The sequence below is a fragment of the Pseudophryne corroboree genome, chromosome 5 (assembly GCF_028390025.1).
Source record: "Pseudophryne corroboree isolate aPseCor3 chromosome 5, aPseCor3.hap2, whole genome shotgun sequence".
NCBI classification, from domain to species: domain Eukaryota; kingdom Metazoa; phylum Chordata; class Amphibia; order Anura; family Myobatrachidae; genus Pseudophryne; species Pseudophryne corroboree.
The window spans coordinates 783,913,527-783,930,231 of record NC_086448.1 but is presented as its reverse complement, the minus strand read 5'-3'; the positions used below and the strand labels follow the sequence as shown (position 1 = coordinate 783,930,231).

The following is a 16,705-nucleotide window of genomic DNA, read 5'->3' as shown; positions in this document are numbered from 1 at the left end:
GTTAGCTACTTTGAAATGCAAGATTTATTTATTTATTTATATTTTGTGAGATAGCATGATTGGTTAAAAAACCTAGGATGTATTTACCCCCTGTGGTATTGTGTGTAAGAACAGTATAATAAGCGTGACATATGATCCCTGTGTATATAGATATCATTTGACTCTGAGAAAGGACTGAACTTCTGTAAAGTCTTGTATGCACCTTTAGTGACAGACTTAGTATTTTTTAAAACTTTTTGAGCAACAAACATCTTGCCTTTAAGACAACTACATCTATATCCTGTGACCAACAGAATTGCACAAGATGCTATTCCGTTCTGGATTGAGCCTAGTGTCTACAAGCTCTGCCTTCTTCTAGCTATCCTGCAGAGAACTGGTCCATGGTGAGGGACCATTGGGTATTAGCAGATACTATCTAGGAGGTGCTGCAGATGCGCGTCCATGCATACCTAGGAGTAGGTTGTTTCCAGGTGCCAATGGTAGGAGCCTGAGTGGAAATAAATGGTTACAGGTGCTGATTGTAGGAGCCTGGTGGTGGCAGTACGTCACCTGCCCACTGCGCAGTGGGTGGAGTCAGTAACAGGTGGTTACTGATGGTAAGAGGGAATCCCCTATTAGCCCAGGTCCAGTGGGGCCAAAACAAATCTGTGATCACTTGGCATAGCGGGGCGTATCGGGTCACAATAGTTTTCTGCACCTGCCATCTTCTCAAAACTCATGCTGATCCCCGCACTGTACATTTTACTCATACAAGAGAATAAAGGTTTGTCTGTACTCACACAGATCCTCTTACTCCCTGTCTTGGTATCAGCTTGTTCCATACCCAAGGGTATCTGGGCTTTTGACTGTCGGATTTGTGCAAAGTGATGGCCTTGGTTCAGATCCCACTTGTGCTAGCCAGGGTAGAATGTTTGTACGCTGTTTGAGCAGTGACCGTTGCTGCTGGGTCCATAACCTATTAGCAGAGTAGCCTAACAGTATGGAGTGCAGCGGACTGATGTGAGATAGATTTGTTATATAATATCTAATATTCCCTATATAATGCTGCATGCAAATGATATGAACTGTATCCTCTCTGGTGACAGAATATGAGATCCAGATGGTGTATTCTTATCGAGAATTGTTATTGTGTTTTCTGTGTAAAGAACATTATATATTGGGTAAGGACCCCAGTCCAGATGTCTCATCCATGTGTTTTGCATTAAGTTGTATTTTTATCAAAGAGGTTTAAAAAAAGGCAACAAAAATGGTTCAGTCTCCGTATAATGAAGTGTATGATAATTGTAGCGCATGATTGTTTGGGATTATTATTACATTTAGAGGGATCTGCTGTGAAGTGATTTCATACAGCAAGTGCTGCACAGCTATCATTCCCATTGCATAGAATACTCAGCCACACAGGTCTTACAACAGAATAGTTTTAAGGTGCATGCTTATTTAAAGGTGATATCCACTTTCCAACATGATCTCAATGGTAAGAAAAAAACATTTGGCTATCCCTAATGCACACTGAGTGAGAAATAACACTACATAATAATCAGATTATTATGTAGTGTTATTTCTCACTCAGTGTGCATTAGGGATAGCAAAATGTTCTTCTGTTACCCAGAATTACCCCTCCCTTTTAGCACCTGAGTGACATCACAATCTGATTGAGCAGCTTGCCAATAAATATGCATTGTAGTTAGAGAGGCATGGATGGGTCAGCATTAGGAGGGATTGCTGACTCCAGAGTGCCATTGGAGAAGCTAGGGGTGTCTCCAGGTAAACTGGCTCTCAGATGCTGTAGGAGCCATTATCATGTGGCCTTACACTGGGCCATTAGACCCAGACATCTTTGTTATTATTTATGGGGTGGGTCTGGGGTGCGATTTTTCTCTGTGTTGGTATGGCTGGGCTGCTTCAGGTTGGCACACCCTAACACTTTATTAACACTTATGTTTTTTCCCTATCACATTGTATATTTTTGTATTATTTTAATCACACCTCACTTACAAATAGCACTTATGTGCTTCTTATTAACCCTTACTAATTTTCACTTGTGTGCTGCCCTGGGGTAGCCGGCCTGTGCCGACATCTCTGGATGGCGATATCCTATAGAAGACAATGGGCTTCTTATTGCCGACCGCCGCAACCCGCCGACTCCACTGACACCGCGGCAGACGCCTCCCCCCCTCCCCCCCTCCCCAGCTTACCTTCCTCCAGGCTGCCCTGGACCCGGAAGGTAATCTCTTCCTCCCCCTAGCAATGCAGCCGGACGTCCTTCTGGCTGCAGGGGGGAGGAGGAGGCAGCGGGTGCATCTAGCCAGTGTGGGGACCCCAGGTAGATGACAGAGACCCCCTGCAGACCACCTTACAGGTATCGCGAGGGGCCTCCGTCACTGCATCGCGATATTGATCGCATATGTTAGTACATATGCGATCAACATCGCTGCGGTAACCGGCGAGGGGCAGCGATGTATCTTTGTACATTCCGCCCTCAGTTTGCATTAGGGATCGCAAACTGTTTTTTTCTTACCCAGAATTACACCTCCCTTTTAGCACCTGAGTGACATCACAATCTGATTGAGCAGCTTGCCAATAAATGTATATGATCTCAATGGTACATGGAGTCCCTCCTTCTGTATCTTAAATGATGGACATTTGACATGCAAACAGAGATAGGCACTCATAGGCAGAGTCGGCCCTAACCAATATGATGCCCTAGGCAAGATTTTGATGATGCCCCCTAGCACCACCTCTAGTTCCACCTCTGACCCTGCACCGCTTTCCCAGCACCATAACCCTTCACCCATAGTTGTCCTCAGTTTGGTGCTCCTACCACCTATATTTTAAATAGGAACAGTGCGCACATTCAGCACACAGCCGAAAAAGGATCATGTTCTTGCTGGGAAGGGGCATGGCCACACAACAGTACCCCCAATTCACATAACGCCACACAGTAGTGCAACTTTTTTCACATTTTATCATGCAATAGTGTCCCTTATTCATGTTACATCACACAGTAGTACTATTTTACCTTATATATGTTACTCCTCACAGTAATGCCCCTTATTCACATTACATTACACTGAATTGCTCCTTATTCACATTACACCACACCATATTGCTCTTTATTCACATTAGGCCACACAGTAGTGCCCTTTCTATATGTTACGCCATACAGTAGAGCACCTTATACACGTAATGCCACACATTAGTAATGCATTTAAACACATAATACCACACAGTAATGCCCCTTACACATATGACGTTATTAATGTCCTTATAAACATAATGCACCTTACACGTTATGCCAACCTTTATTAATACCCTTATACACATAACGTCCCTTACACATACAGTATGCCGCACATTATTAATTCTCTTATACACATAATGACACACATAATGTCCCTTACACATACGCCCCACATTATTAATGCATTTATACACATGACAAACATAATGCCCCTTACACACATGCCGAACACTACTGCACAACCAACCTACACGCACACACACAGCACTCACATGGCTGCTAACACTGTGACCTTTGCCTCTGCTTGGATACAGATGTGTCCTCACTCCTCATACATCTTACCTCAATACGCCATGCAGCAGGAGATGCCTGGTATGAGTCAGCTGACAGCTCTGCTAACATTGGGCGCCTTTTTTTTTTTGCCAAAAATGCATCTTATTTGCATTGCTACATGACTAGGATGCACAAGCAGCTTCTGCTGATTAAAATGATATGCAGCATGTCTATATTTTGTGTGTGACTGTGGCTGTATCTGCATACGAAATGCTACGTTACAGTGATTTCCAGGAATACTCTGTAAGTTAGCATTTGGTATGCAGATACGGGTGGTCTTCAGTTTGCCGGCGGCCGGGCTCCCGACGACCAGCATATCGACGCCGGAATCCCGACCGCCACCATACCAACAGCTTTTCTCCCTCTTGGGGGTCCACGACCCCTCTGGAGGAAGAATAGATAGCGTGGCGCGCCCGCAAGGGGCTCATTTGCGCTCGCCCAGCTGTCGGTATGCCGGTGGTCGGGATTCCGGGGCCGGTATGCTGGCCACCGGGAGCCTGACCGCCGGCATAACATACTACACCCGCAGATACAGCCGCAGTCACACACAGATTATAGTCATGCCGCATATCATTTTAATCAGCAGAAGCTGCTTGTCCCCCTAGACATACCAAATGCCCTAGGTATTTGCCTAGTTTTCCTATGCCTATGACCGGCTCTGCTCATAGGAGTAAATTTACTAAAGCTTCTATTTTGATTTGTAAGGGGGAGGTTTAGCAAAGCCTGGAGAGAGATAATGGGATATAGTTACTAAGTATTGGAGAGAGATAAAGTGGAGAGGGAAAAAGTACCATCCAATCTACTCCTAACTGCCATGTTACAGGCTGTGTTGGGAAATGACAGTTAGGAGCTGATTGGTTGGTACATTATCTCTTCCCAAGCTTTGATAAATAGCCGTCAGACTCCGCATGCACCTGTAATACTGTATAATATTTCCTTGCAGCTCCGGAGTGCTTGACCACTGGACATAAGATCCTGCAGAATCCCTACAGAAGTCTGGACTTTGACTCCAGTCGGCTCCAGCAATCTGCCATTCATGACCTGATATGTGACCATACTCTATCTGCCGGATGGTACCGATTTATGATCTTTGACAAACCAGCGGAGATGCCGACCAAGTGTGTGGAGGTATTGGAGCTACTAATCCTGATTACAAATAGGAGAAGATAGCTTTCTTAAAAACAGGATTATATTAAACTCATCTCTGTCGTTATTTCCTTACCATGGGGCTATTTAACACCAACCGCATTTGATAATTACATTTTACATTGTGCAGATGATTGTGTAAATAGATCTGTAATGTATGGTCTTCACATATCGCAGATTCTGACTAAAAAATCGATTGGGATTGTTAAATCAGGTTTTTCAACATGATTAATTTCACAGATCAGCTGGGGCTGTAGATTGCTAGGGTATGGCAACAATCAGCAGATTTGCAGACCATTTCTAGTACACAGATGAGTCTTTCAAGATTAGAAGATCTGTATTTGCTCAAAATGATCCGCAAATCACTGTAAAATAGCTGTATTGTATGGGACGGGGTGGGGAGCGCAGATTTGTGGATTGGGGAATCTTTAAATCTGGGGAAAAAATCTCACAATCTGCTAAACCTAGGTACACACTATAGATTTATCTGACAGATAATCTGCCAGATTTAGCTGGATGAAATGAAAATTTGGTAATGGATGAGAGCAAATGGCAATCGATCATTTGCTCCCAAAAACTGCAAAATTAACAAAAACAGTCGTTCATCCAAGTTGGTTAAATTTGTGTTTAACCAATTTTGTCTGAATGACATGTTTTGTTCATTTTCCAGTGTTTGGGAGCAAATGGTCAATTGTCATTTGCTCTCATCCATTACCAGATTTTCATTCCAACCAGCCAGATCTGGCAGATTATCTGCCAGATAATTGTATAGTGTGTAACTAGGTTAATTGTTGTTTTGTGATTGCTGATGTATGGGGGCCTTTAGAAGAAACAATGCTTCATTATTCAAATAAAGGACATTTTCTTATTACAGCTCTATGAAAATATTTTTTCTCTGTCTTTAAAGATGTTTTTTAAATTTTTAATTTTGTATTGAATCTACACCTGGCAGCAAGAGAACAGGCTTTTGGGTGTAGTTACTCCAATGTGCAGGCGGCAGTGCTGGACCGCGATGGTCGTTGACTGTCCAGTGATGTGGAAAGTCACTGCAGCTGGACATTATTACTGTGGAGATCAGTGTTGGGATTTCTTTCATAACTGGCCCTGAAATTTTTTTGCCTTTTGCCTCAATGTAAGGAAACAGAAAACAGGACTCTGGGGATTTTTGATAGAAAGACCCCATAATACATGACTGGAATCCCGGTTTGCCCTTTCCCTGTCATTTACATTGAAGGTGTGGATGGTACCTCCATAATACCTCCTGTTATACATATTACTTAATGAAATGTATTTATTACTATTGCATGTCCATAGATTTTCTCTTGGTGAGAAATCTCATCCCAATCAATTAATTTAAGAGTTGGATAAAGTAATGTCAGCTTATCCTTCTCACCTAAAATATTTAAAAGTAAAAATTACATTTACTACTTCCAGTGGTGGCCCGGGATGGTGGCCTACTCACAGAGCTCCCATCCCTGGCCCCACAATTCACAATCACCCTGCATCCAACCTCCTTCACCCGGAGTGCACATGGGTCAATCCCCATTATGGAGCCACACACTGAGCTGCTGGGACCCCTCCATGATGCGGTGCTCGCTCTGCACCATCTTGGATTTCTGCGGACTGCTGCCTGGCACCCCATTTCCACCATGCCCATGATACCTCCGAATTGTGCTTGCCCCAGATCCCCACTCCTGCCGCAGTCCTCCTCATCCACTCCTGGCTGATCTCCCTGTGCGAGTAGGTTATACCAACGCAATGCAGTGTGGTGACTCCTCAAATGGACTCTTTGTCATGGTTCCTGAATCAACTTGCTTTATTATTGTGCTGCGTATTTGTCCAACATTTATCTACTGTTTTGTGTTTTACCATGTACTTCTGCCCCACTGTATGCCATATGTGTATGGCACCACTGCATGGTGGGACCTTACTCCTAGCGTTAGGACGCTGCAGCCACCCGATTTGGGTCATCTCTTCTGGGCATGACCAATTCCCCACCCCCCTTCCCCAGGGTAATCCTATGTAGTGCACCCAACATGGCTGGGTGGAATATATAACCCATAGAAGTTATTGCCCAAAATGTCTGCACTAGACTGTGAGTCCTCTGGGAGAAAAACGCTATATGAACGCTGTATAACAGCAGTATATTCCAGAATACAATATTAGCTTGCCAGGCACACAGCGGCCAGTACAATATACAGAGCCAGCCCTTCTTCCAAGAGCTTGCAGTCTAGACTTCAATTGAGTAACCTGTGTTTCTAACCTAATAAAAGTTGTTTTTTGACTTGATGTAACCAGATGTTAATAATTTAACATTAATTTGAAAAGCAATTAAATTCTTATCCATCGTGACTTGTAAAAATAATCCATATTTACCTTAGAGCCTTCGGCAAAGCATACAATAAGAAATCTAATATTATTAATTAACTCAAAGCAAAACTTTTCCCCTCAGCGGACTCTGAGGTTTAACTTAGGGCCTACTGTAATTCAGAAAAAGTCGCACACCTAAAACTCTTTACTCTGACATGTGGGGGGATGCCCGGCACAGGGCAAGTCCACCCCACATGCCGAGTCCTGTCCCCCCCCCTGTCCCCCGCAAACAAGCGAGCGCATCGCTCGACGGTGATGCTCTCGCATGTTTAGGGATGCCCTCTGCCTATGCAGCCTAGCTGCAAAGGCAGACGGCTACCCGCCATGTTTAGGCTCGCAGCGACTGCATGTGACGTCACGCAGCCGCCGTGGCCCGCCTCAGAAATGTTCCGGACACACCTGCGTTGTCCGGACCGCTCCCCTAAAACACCGCAGCAACACCCCTTCTCGCCCCGCGAACGCCTGTGCCTGGCAGAGGCGTTCGCACATGTGAGATACCATCGTACCTCACTGTGCGCATGCGTAGTGCGGCTTCTGCGCATGTGCACACTACAGAGGGCTTCAGCATGCGAACAGAGCAGCATTCTATGTTGAATTAGGCCCTTAGTTCTAAGATAAAAAGTTAAGAGCCATACATCTACTGTTGTAATGTTCCAATTGGTTGCAGTGAACAGTCTGTAATAATATACTGTATAATGGGGGTCATTCCGAGTTGATCGCTAGCTGAAAATGTTTGCTGTGCAGCGATGATGCAAAAAATAGCACTTCTGCGCATGCGTATGCAGCGCAATGCACACGTGCGATGTACTTTCACAACGGCCGATGTAGTTTCACACAGGCTCTAGCGAAGCTTTTCAGTCGCACTGGTTGCCGCAGAGTGATTGACATGAAGTGGGCGTTTCTGGGTGTCAACTGACCGTTTTCAGGGAGTGTTTGAAAAAACGCAGGTGTGCCAGGGAAAACGCAGGTGTGGCTGGACAAACGCAGGGCGTGTTCGTGGGGTCAAATCCGGAACTGAACAGTCTGAAGTGATCGCAAGCGCTGAGTAGGTCTGAAGCTACTCTGAAACTGTACCAAAAAATTATTTTGTAGCCGCTCTGCGATCCTTTTCGTTCGCACTTCTGCTGAGCTAAAATACACTCCCAGTGGGAGGCGGCATAGCGTTTGCACGGCTGCTAAAAACTGCTAGCGAGCGATCAACCCGGAATGACCCCAATGTGTATTGTTTATAAGTTATTACAGATATCCTATGCTAATAACTGCTAATCTAGTGAGAGATCTGCCAAAAGATTAATAAAGGAAGATAATAACAATAATAATAATAATAATAAAGATGGCTAAAGTTATCCACTTCCCCGATATCAGTGGTGGATATGATAATAAAATTTACTCAATCCATAATGGGTTATTACAACCCCAAAATTATACATTAAGGCCCAGATTTATCAAGCTTTGTAAGTGATAAATAGCATGGTGATAAAGTACCAACCAACCAGCTCCTAACTGCCATGTTGTGTTTGAAAAATGACAGGAGATGATTGGCTGGTAGTTTATCATTGTGCAATTTATCATTCTCCAAGGCTTGATAAATCTGGGCCATAGTGATTAAACTGTATGTAAATGATCAGATAGGAAACAGGAAGATTATTTTTAAACAACACTCACACAAAACACAGCGGACAACGGGCATCCCCATTAGTATGTAATAAGCATGACCTCAGGATATCATGCCTGAATGTATGATAAATATCCTTGCCTACAGTAGAATAGGACTGTCATAAATCATCTGCAATACTAGCTGGGTGCTGACCTCTAAGCAGTGTAGTACATGCCCCTTTACTACCAAAACCAGCCATCCGTGTTATAGCCGAATGCAACTTGTAATTAATGACAGCCGTATGCCCAGTGGCCGCTTTCCAGTCATTTCCACATACTCAGGACTGTGCTGCTGAAAATTAGGTCCAGATGGAAAATGAATTATGCAGACGGGCCAGCCAGTCCTGTCCTGCAGGTATTATTAGCTGGATTACAGTAGAAATTGTTTTGTTTGTTTTCTTAGGGCTTCCGCTAAATTAATTTAATTTCCTGAATACAAGATTTTGAACCAGTAAAAAGCATTGCCCTTCAGTTTTACACAAAAAGCAGCCAGCATAAGTACTTATATCACTCAATAATATACTACATACATGGTTGTACCTAGAGTGGGTGCAAGGGATGCCATCGCTATGGGGCCCACAGGCTTAGGGGTCTGGACACAAGTGATATACTTGTCTAGCAAGTACAGTACCTGGAATTGCCTGCTAAGAAATAGGGACCAGTCCATTGGCCGGACCTCAGAAGGGGGAATTGTCAGTGTTGATGGCAATCTGTGTCCCTCTCCACACTGATATGATCCATCTCTCACACTGTCAGAGAGTAGGATTCTCCTTGTTTACAGACTTTGTGAAGCTGGGGGGTGGAAATTGAGCTCCAAGATTAGGACTGGCCCTCCCAGAAGTATCCTCAGGTAGGAGCTGCACCCGCTATGTAGCATAATGTGAACTGGAAGCACTACAATATGGCATATTGTGAACCAGGGGCTAGCTGGGCAGGGGGGCAGGGTGCCATCTGTCCCCCGGGCCAGTGCAGTTTAAGTGTTCCAGGGCTGCCTGACTGCGGAGGCAGGCAGAGGATGCTCCTGCTATCCCTGGCCGCTGCTCAGCTAGAGACAGATATGGGGCCTAATTCATAGTTGATCGCAGCAGCAAATTTGTTAACAGTTGGGCAAAACCATGTGCACTGCAGGTGGGGCAGATTTAACATGTGCAGAGAGAGTTAGATTTGGGTGGGGTTTGTTCAAACTGAAATCTAAATTGCAGTGTAAAAATAAAGCAGCCAGTATTTACCCTGCACAGAATATAACCCATCCAAATGTAACTCTCTCTGCACATGTTATATCTGCCACACCTGCAGTGCACATGGCTTTGCTCAACTGCTAACAAATTTGCTGCTACGATCAACTCTGAATTACCCCCATAGAGTAGCACAGGTGCAAGATTTTTGGTACATTTGCATCTAATTGAATGTAATATACAGTATATACAGTAGGTAGTGCCTGTCATTTCATTAGCTATTTAAACCACACCCACAGTACACAAACCACACCCCCAACATTACCCACCCCGGAGGGTTAGGGATAGGCTATGAGTGGGGGGAGGGGGTGGATTCTATGAACAGGAGCACAGCGATTTCCATTACATTGCTATGTATTATGGGGGTAATTCTGAGTTGATCGCAGCAGGAACTTTGTTTGCAGTTGGGCAAAACCATGTGCACTGCAGGGGAGGCAGATATAACATGTGCAGAGAGAGTTAGATTTGGGTGTGGTGTGTTCAATCTGCAATCTAAATTGCAGTGTAAAAATAAAGCAGCCAGTATTTACCCTGCACAGAAACAAAATAACCCACCCAAATCTAACTCTCTCTGCACACGTTATACAGTATCTATATGGTCAAAGGAATGCCATTAGAATCCAAAGGCGCTCAAAAAAAACATAAATAAACATTCATAGTGTATCATACATATACATGAATGATTCAGATGGAATCTTTTAATAAGCTTTGTACCTATAATTGAGTCTACTTTTTTAAGAGTAGACCATCACGCTTTTGGGGGGAGCTGAAGTTCCACCAGTGTAGGTTCTAAGTGGCTTTGGTCTTCCTCTCCACAAGTGTGACCCCAAAAAAGAAAGATAGAAAACCTCCAATGGTGCAATATCTTTTATTCACTATGTTGAACACACAAGACAGGGTTAAGGGTGGTCTCTCACCATATGAAGTGGTCTACTAAGTAGACAATACCAGCAGGTTTTAAAGATGTTCCCACTCGGGCGTCCCCGGTACCGGCCGCTCAACTCCACAAGTGATGTCCCAACCGTCTCCCTCACAACAGACAAGTCCTCCTGCCGACGCGTTTCGACACAAGCAGTGTCTTCATCAAGGCATAAGGAGGAACTGACCTTCTAATCTATATATACCCATCTAGATTCTGTAATGGGTAAACCTATTTCCAGACATGGAACAACTATCCTTTAAAATCCCTATCCTAATGCTAATAAATCATCCCGATTTTAATCCAGTCCATATTTCATAATCAACCGCATGTTCCCGCCAAAGGGAGAGAGTCCACCCCCTCTAGCCGCTGAATCCCGCCAGCCGGAAGTCGTCATTGTTGCCGCGACCGGAAATGCGTCATTCGGCCGGCGACCGGAAGTGCGTCATCCCCATCCTCCGTGATCCGCTACACCCGGAAGTTGCGGGAATGTGGCTTCAGACGTCCCACCGGAAGTGTATTGTCCGTCAGTCTCCTCTCTATTATTGAGAAGTCCACCTTTCTTAAGTCACGATAGGTTTGTTAACATCCCGCGATAAAGTAATTTTGGTGAAGGGAATCACCTCAAAGGAAGGGGAAATATTAAGATGGATTAAAAACCATTCTAATAGCAAAAATACAACTTAATGTCTAAAATACCTCATGGTAAAGGTTTGTGAACTTAATATTATACAGTACACATAACTCCTTTTAATAAAAAATTGTCTTAATACAATCTTAAAACAATATCCATTATAAAAACCACTTCAATTCAAAGTCCTTGTTAAGTCCTTTGGGGACAAGGGTACCGTGATTATAAATCATGGTCATTTCACTTCTAGCTAGTTTGGACCCCAAATCATTCCCCCTGCTATCACCCTTAATGTGCTTAAGGCCATAAAAATTCCTGATGTGGGCTGTATTGCAGTGATGGGTATTTTTAAAGTGCAAAGAGAGGGCATGTGTTTCTATACCTTTGGTGATGTTCCTTAGATGTTCCCCTAATCTTACTTTTAGGGGTCTACCAGTGCGTCCGATATAAAATTTCCCACATGAACATTCAATACAATAAATTACATTCGAAGTGTGACAGGTGATTAGATCCGTTATTCTGACCTTTTTATTATTGATCATAACCTCTGTTATTTTCATACCGAATGTATCCCCAACATTACCCCACCCCGGAGGGTTAGGGATAGGCTATGAGTGGGGGGAGGGGGTGGATTCTATGAACAGGAGCACAGCGATTTCCATTACATTGCTATGTATTATGGGGGTAATTCTGAGTTGATCGCAGCAGGAACTTTGTTAGCAGTTGGGCAAAACCATGTGCACTGCAGGGGAGGCAGATATAACATGTGCAGAGAGAGTTAGATTTAGGTGGGGTGTGTTCAATCTGCAATCTAAATTGCAGTGTAAAAATAAAGCAGCCAGTATTTACCCTGCACAGAAACAAAATAACCCACCCAAATCTAACTCTCTCTGCACACGTTATACAGTATCTGCCTCCCCTACTGTGCACATGGTTTTATCCAGCTGCTAACAAAATTCCTGCTGCGATCAACTCAGAATTACCCCCTATATGCAGTAATGACTCTCCGTAACTGCGGGAATCCCTATTAATCACATCTACAGGACATTAATTACGTGGATCTTGCAAAACAAAGATGATATCTGCACAGACCCCTAATAGTTAGCTTTGGACTCCGATAATAATGCATGCCTAATCAAGCTAAAGATTGAAATTCATAATAATATAATCTAATAAAAGAATGTACACATAATTACACCTGTAAACGTTAGTTGCAGAATCACAAAAAAGCAAATGTTAATTTTTTTAAAATGTTTCCCCCCTATATGGTAAAAATATCGAAATGCGTTGGTTCTAGATTTGTGCCTGTCTTTGACTTACAGCCCTTTACGCCCGGGTCAGGCAAGTGTAAGTCGGGTATGGATGTGTATGTAAGCTTAAACGATCTGACATGTTCTTGGGAAGTGTGTTTTGTACCGGTATTGGAGGCCCAGTGTGGCGGTGATATAACGGCTACTACCATAAGATTTGCTGACTGTGGCTGATAGATCTTCCTTCAGTATTGTGTCAGGTTTAGGCTCAGCTTTTACTGCCTATTTAAAATGACTTATTTGACATTTCCATTCACATTACTGCAGAAGTTCACATTGGGTTTATAAAGCAGTAAACAATGGATGTGATGGTCTTTGTATTTCATTCCATTTTATATGGAAAATGGGACTTTTGTACTGATTAATAACACTGTGAAGACGCTATGCTCTCTTGTGTAAATGATACATTATTGCCAGTAGCGGATCTTTCCACGGGCAAGCAGGACTTTTGCCCGGGGTGCCGCCTTCCGGAGGGCGCCGGCGCCCTCCGGAGGGCGCCGCACCATGGCAAGATCCGCTACTGCTGTGCCCTCCGCTGCCCGCTGGTCCCCTGTTGTGAATGGAACTAGACGCTACGCGTCTAGTTTTCCTTCGTGGAGAGGACCTTTGCTGTGCGATGCGCGATGATGTCATCGCGCACCGCACAGCATTGTGGGACTGACACAGACGCTAGGGGTCATAATTGACCTCTAGTGTCTGTCTATGCCAGATCCGAGGATAGGAACGGCGCCGGTGGAGGTCTGCAGCGGTCGGGAGCGGGGATAGTAAGTATTCATTTTTTTGGGGCTTTTTTAGTGGATCTACTGTACAGGGGGCGTAACTGACCATGCCCCCTGTATGAAGCCACACCCCTATTTCCCGCCCGGGGCGCCAAAAGGGCAAGAACTGGCCCTGATCATTGCAGTATTATATTGTGTATTTCGGGTAATGTGACTGCCACACTTTCCACAAGCACTGTCACGCTGCATCTATACGCTGTCATTGGGCATGTGTGCATAGGTGGGCATACAGTATGGGCATTGGTACACCTGACGCAGGGATACTGCCGCGTTGAATGCATGTGCAACACATTACGGTACAATAATAACGCTCATTCCATTCTCATGCTTCTCACCTGGCAGATGAACCACTGTGGGACACAAGCTCCGGTCTGGTTGTCTCTCCGGGACTCAGAGTCTCTCCCGCCACCAGGAGAGATGCGGGCACTCACGGCCTGTGCCACGTGGCAATTTTTCTTCAGCAGCACCAAGGACTGTTGTCTTTTCCGCATCCCGGTGACCGTGAGAAATTGTGGGGACTTCTTTGTGTATTTTTTGCAACCTACCCAAGGATGTATGGGCTACTGTGCAGAGGGTGAGGAAATATCAGACTCTACTATGTACCTAGGCTGGGTAAGAGGGCAGGAGGGCAGTGGCCCATAGAGAGGTAAAGTGGAGAGAGATAAAGTACCAACCAATCAGCTCCCAGCTGCCATATTTCAAACACAGCCTGTAACATGGCAGTTAGGAACTGATCGGCTGGTACTTTATCTCTCTCTAAAGCTTAGTACATCTGCCCCTATATAATGAATTTCAAGTGAGATTTTACTTACATCACATTATGTTCCGCTGCAGGATAAATCCGTTTAGTTGATGTTCGGATAACTTTGACTTCAGTGGTGACTGACTTGTCCTGCCTTCAGATGAGTTTAGCGGAGTTTCCAACATTCTATGATAAACTACATGGGCACATTACTGCTACATCATGACACGTGACATTTAGGTGGACCTCGGAGAACTACAATTCCCATATTGCCATGTTTGCTGAACTTTATTAAAGTAATATTGCAATTTAACCAGATTTTTTTTTTTTATATAAAGTATAAAAAAATTCTACAAAATTGGAACAGATGCTGGGAAACGCATTCAGTACACAGAGTAATGTGAATGTCTAATGTGTGTAGCAGGAACATTTCTCAGGACATAGATTTCTGGGAGGAATCCTTTAAACTTGGACCTGACCTAGAAAAATTTAGATTTTACCAATGTAATTTTGCAATAAAATGTTTTACAGGGTCTAGTAAACTTAAGTGAAATACATATTTCCCATAATTCACCTGTACGGGCCTAGGAACCAGGAACATTTCCTCCTTAGTTGTGACTTAGCTAGGCCCAGTCCTCTTCCTGGACAGATGGGTTCTATTTCAGAACCACAATTATACAGATGTATTAGGCCTGGAGAAGTGATAAAGCAGTGATAAGTGGAAGGTGATAATGCACCAGCCAACCAGCTCCTGTCAATTTACATATTGGAGCTGATTGGCTGGTGCGTTATGATGACCTTTCACTTATCACTACTTTATCACTTCTCCATGCTTAATACATCTGCCCCATTATACTGTACCTTAGTGATTTATCTTCTGCCGTCATTTTAATATCGTTGTTATTTATCTTATGTTTAAGTGGTGTCAGAATCTAGATCACAGTGCGACGAGGAGGAGATAGAAGTAAATGGTGCTTGTATAAGTAAGTATAATGGAAATTCCATGATTAATATAACTGATATTAATTATATTGTAATCTACTATATTATTATTATTATTATTATTAATAATAATAATAATAATAATAATTACCTATAGTATAGTGCCACTAATTATGCTGCACATAACAATTATACTCATGACCCCAGTGATGTGAGGCTAACCACAGTGCCACCCTGCTGCCCCTTTAAATTGTGTTTCTATAATACACGTGATATATAAACGTCTGGCATTAGTAAGTTTAAAAACAACAAATTTGCATATACAGTAATTAATTGGTGAGTTATAGCATCATCGCTACGTTATGGGTAAACTTCTACATTACAAAGGACAATCCTCCCTCTACAGTACATTACTACAAATCAGATGCTTGTGGCCTGTATAAGAGCACTGTGCCTTTATGCCTTTATGTGTTATTCCCTGTTGGATTCTATTTATTTTCTATGGGACTACTCACCCTGCAGTCCAATTTCCATATAAAGATATAAGACTACAGGCAAAGTGCTTGTATACAGGGCCAGGAGATTTGAGCTTACAGCATTTGGGGCCTGTTGATAGGGATGGCCATTGACCACTGATGATTCAAAATCATCGATGATCTATGGCCAATTTTGAATACTTTCACCATTGATGGGGGAGAAACAGATGGTTTCCCTCTATCAATGGTAAAGAACAAGTACATAGTTTTTCCTACAATGTGCCAGGACATGAAGTATAGCTCTGACACCTGTGAAGCCCCACCCCCAGTCACTGATTGGTCCGCAGCCCATTCCATAGTAAATCAGGAATGACCATCGGTGAGTGAGACCATTGATGGTTCCCTAACAGATGGTTTTATACCATCAATGTTATTCATCAGTGATGACTATGAAAGGATAACCCACCAATGGACATTGGCCCTCATTCTGAGTTGTTCGCTCGCAAGCTGCTTTTAGCAGCTTTGCACACGCTAAGCCGCCGCCTACTGGGAGTGAATCTTAGCATAGTAGATTTGCGAACGAAAGATTAGCAGATTTGCGAATAGACACTTCTTAGCAGTTTCTGAGTAGCTCGAGACTTACTCTGCCACTGCGATCAGTTCAGTCAGTTTCGTTCCTGGTTTGACGTCACAAACACACCCAGCGTTCGCTCAGACACTCCCCCGTTTCTCCAGCCACTCCCGCGTTTTTCCCAGAAACGGCAGCGTTTTTTCGCACACACCCATAAAACGGCCAGTTTCCACCCAGAAACACCCACTTCCTGTCAATCACACTACGATCACCAGAACGAAGAAAAAACCTCGTAATGCCCTGAGTAAAATACCTAACTTAATAGCAAATTTACTTGGCGCAGTCGCACTGCGG

The 16,705-nt window shown here is 43.7% G+C and overlaps 1 protein-coding gene across 1 annotated transcript in view; it reads left to right on the top strand.

Annotated features, from left to right (window-relative positions):
* The first annotated feature begins 4,388 nt into the window (after positions 1-4,388).
* VWDE (von Willebrand factor D and EGF domains) overlaps positions 4,389-16,705 on the top strand; it is a 198,573-nt gene continuing 186,256 nt past the window's right edge. Inside the window, exons 1-4 of the mRNA XM_063925264.1 lie at positions 4,389-4,416; positions 4,518-4,702; positions 13,963-14,194; positions 15,283-15,345. Coding sequence (XP_063781334.1) covers positions 4,389-4,416; positions 4,518-4,702; positions 13,963-14,194; positions 15,283-15,345 — 508 coding nt within the window. The remainder of the gene's footprint in view (positions 4,417-4,517; positions 4,703-13,962; positions 14,195-15,282; positions 15,346-16,705) is intronic.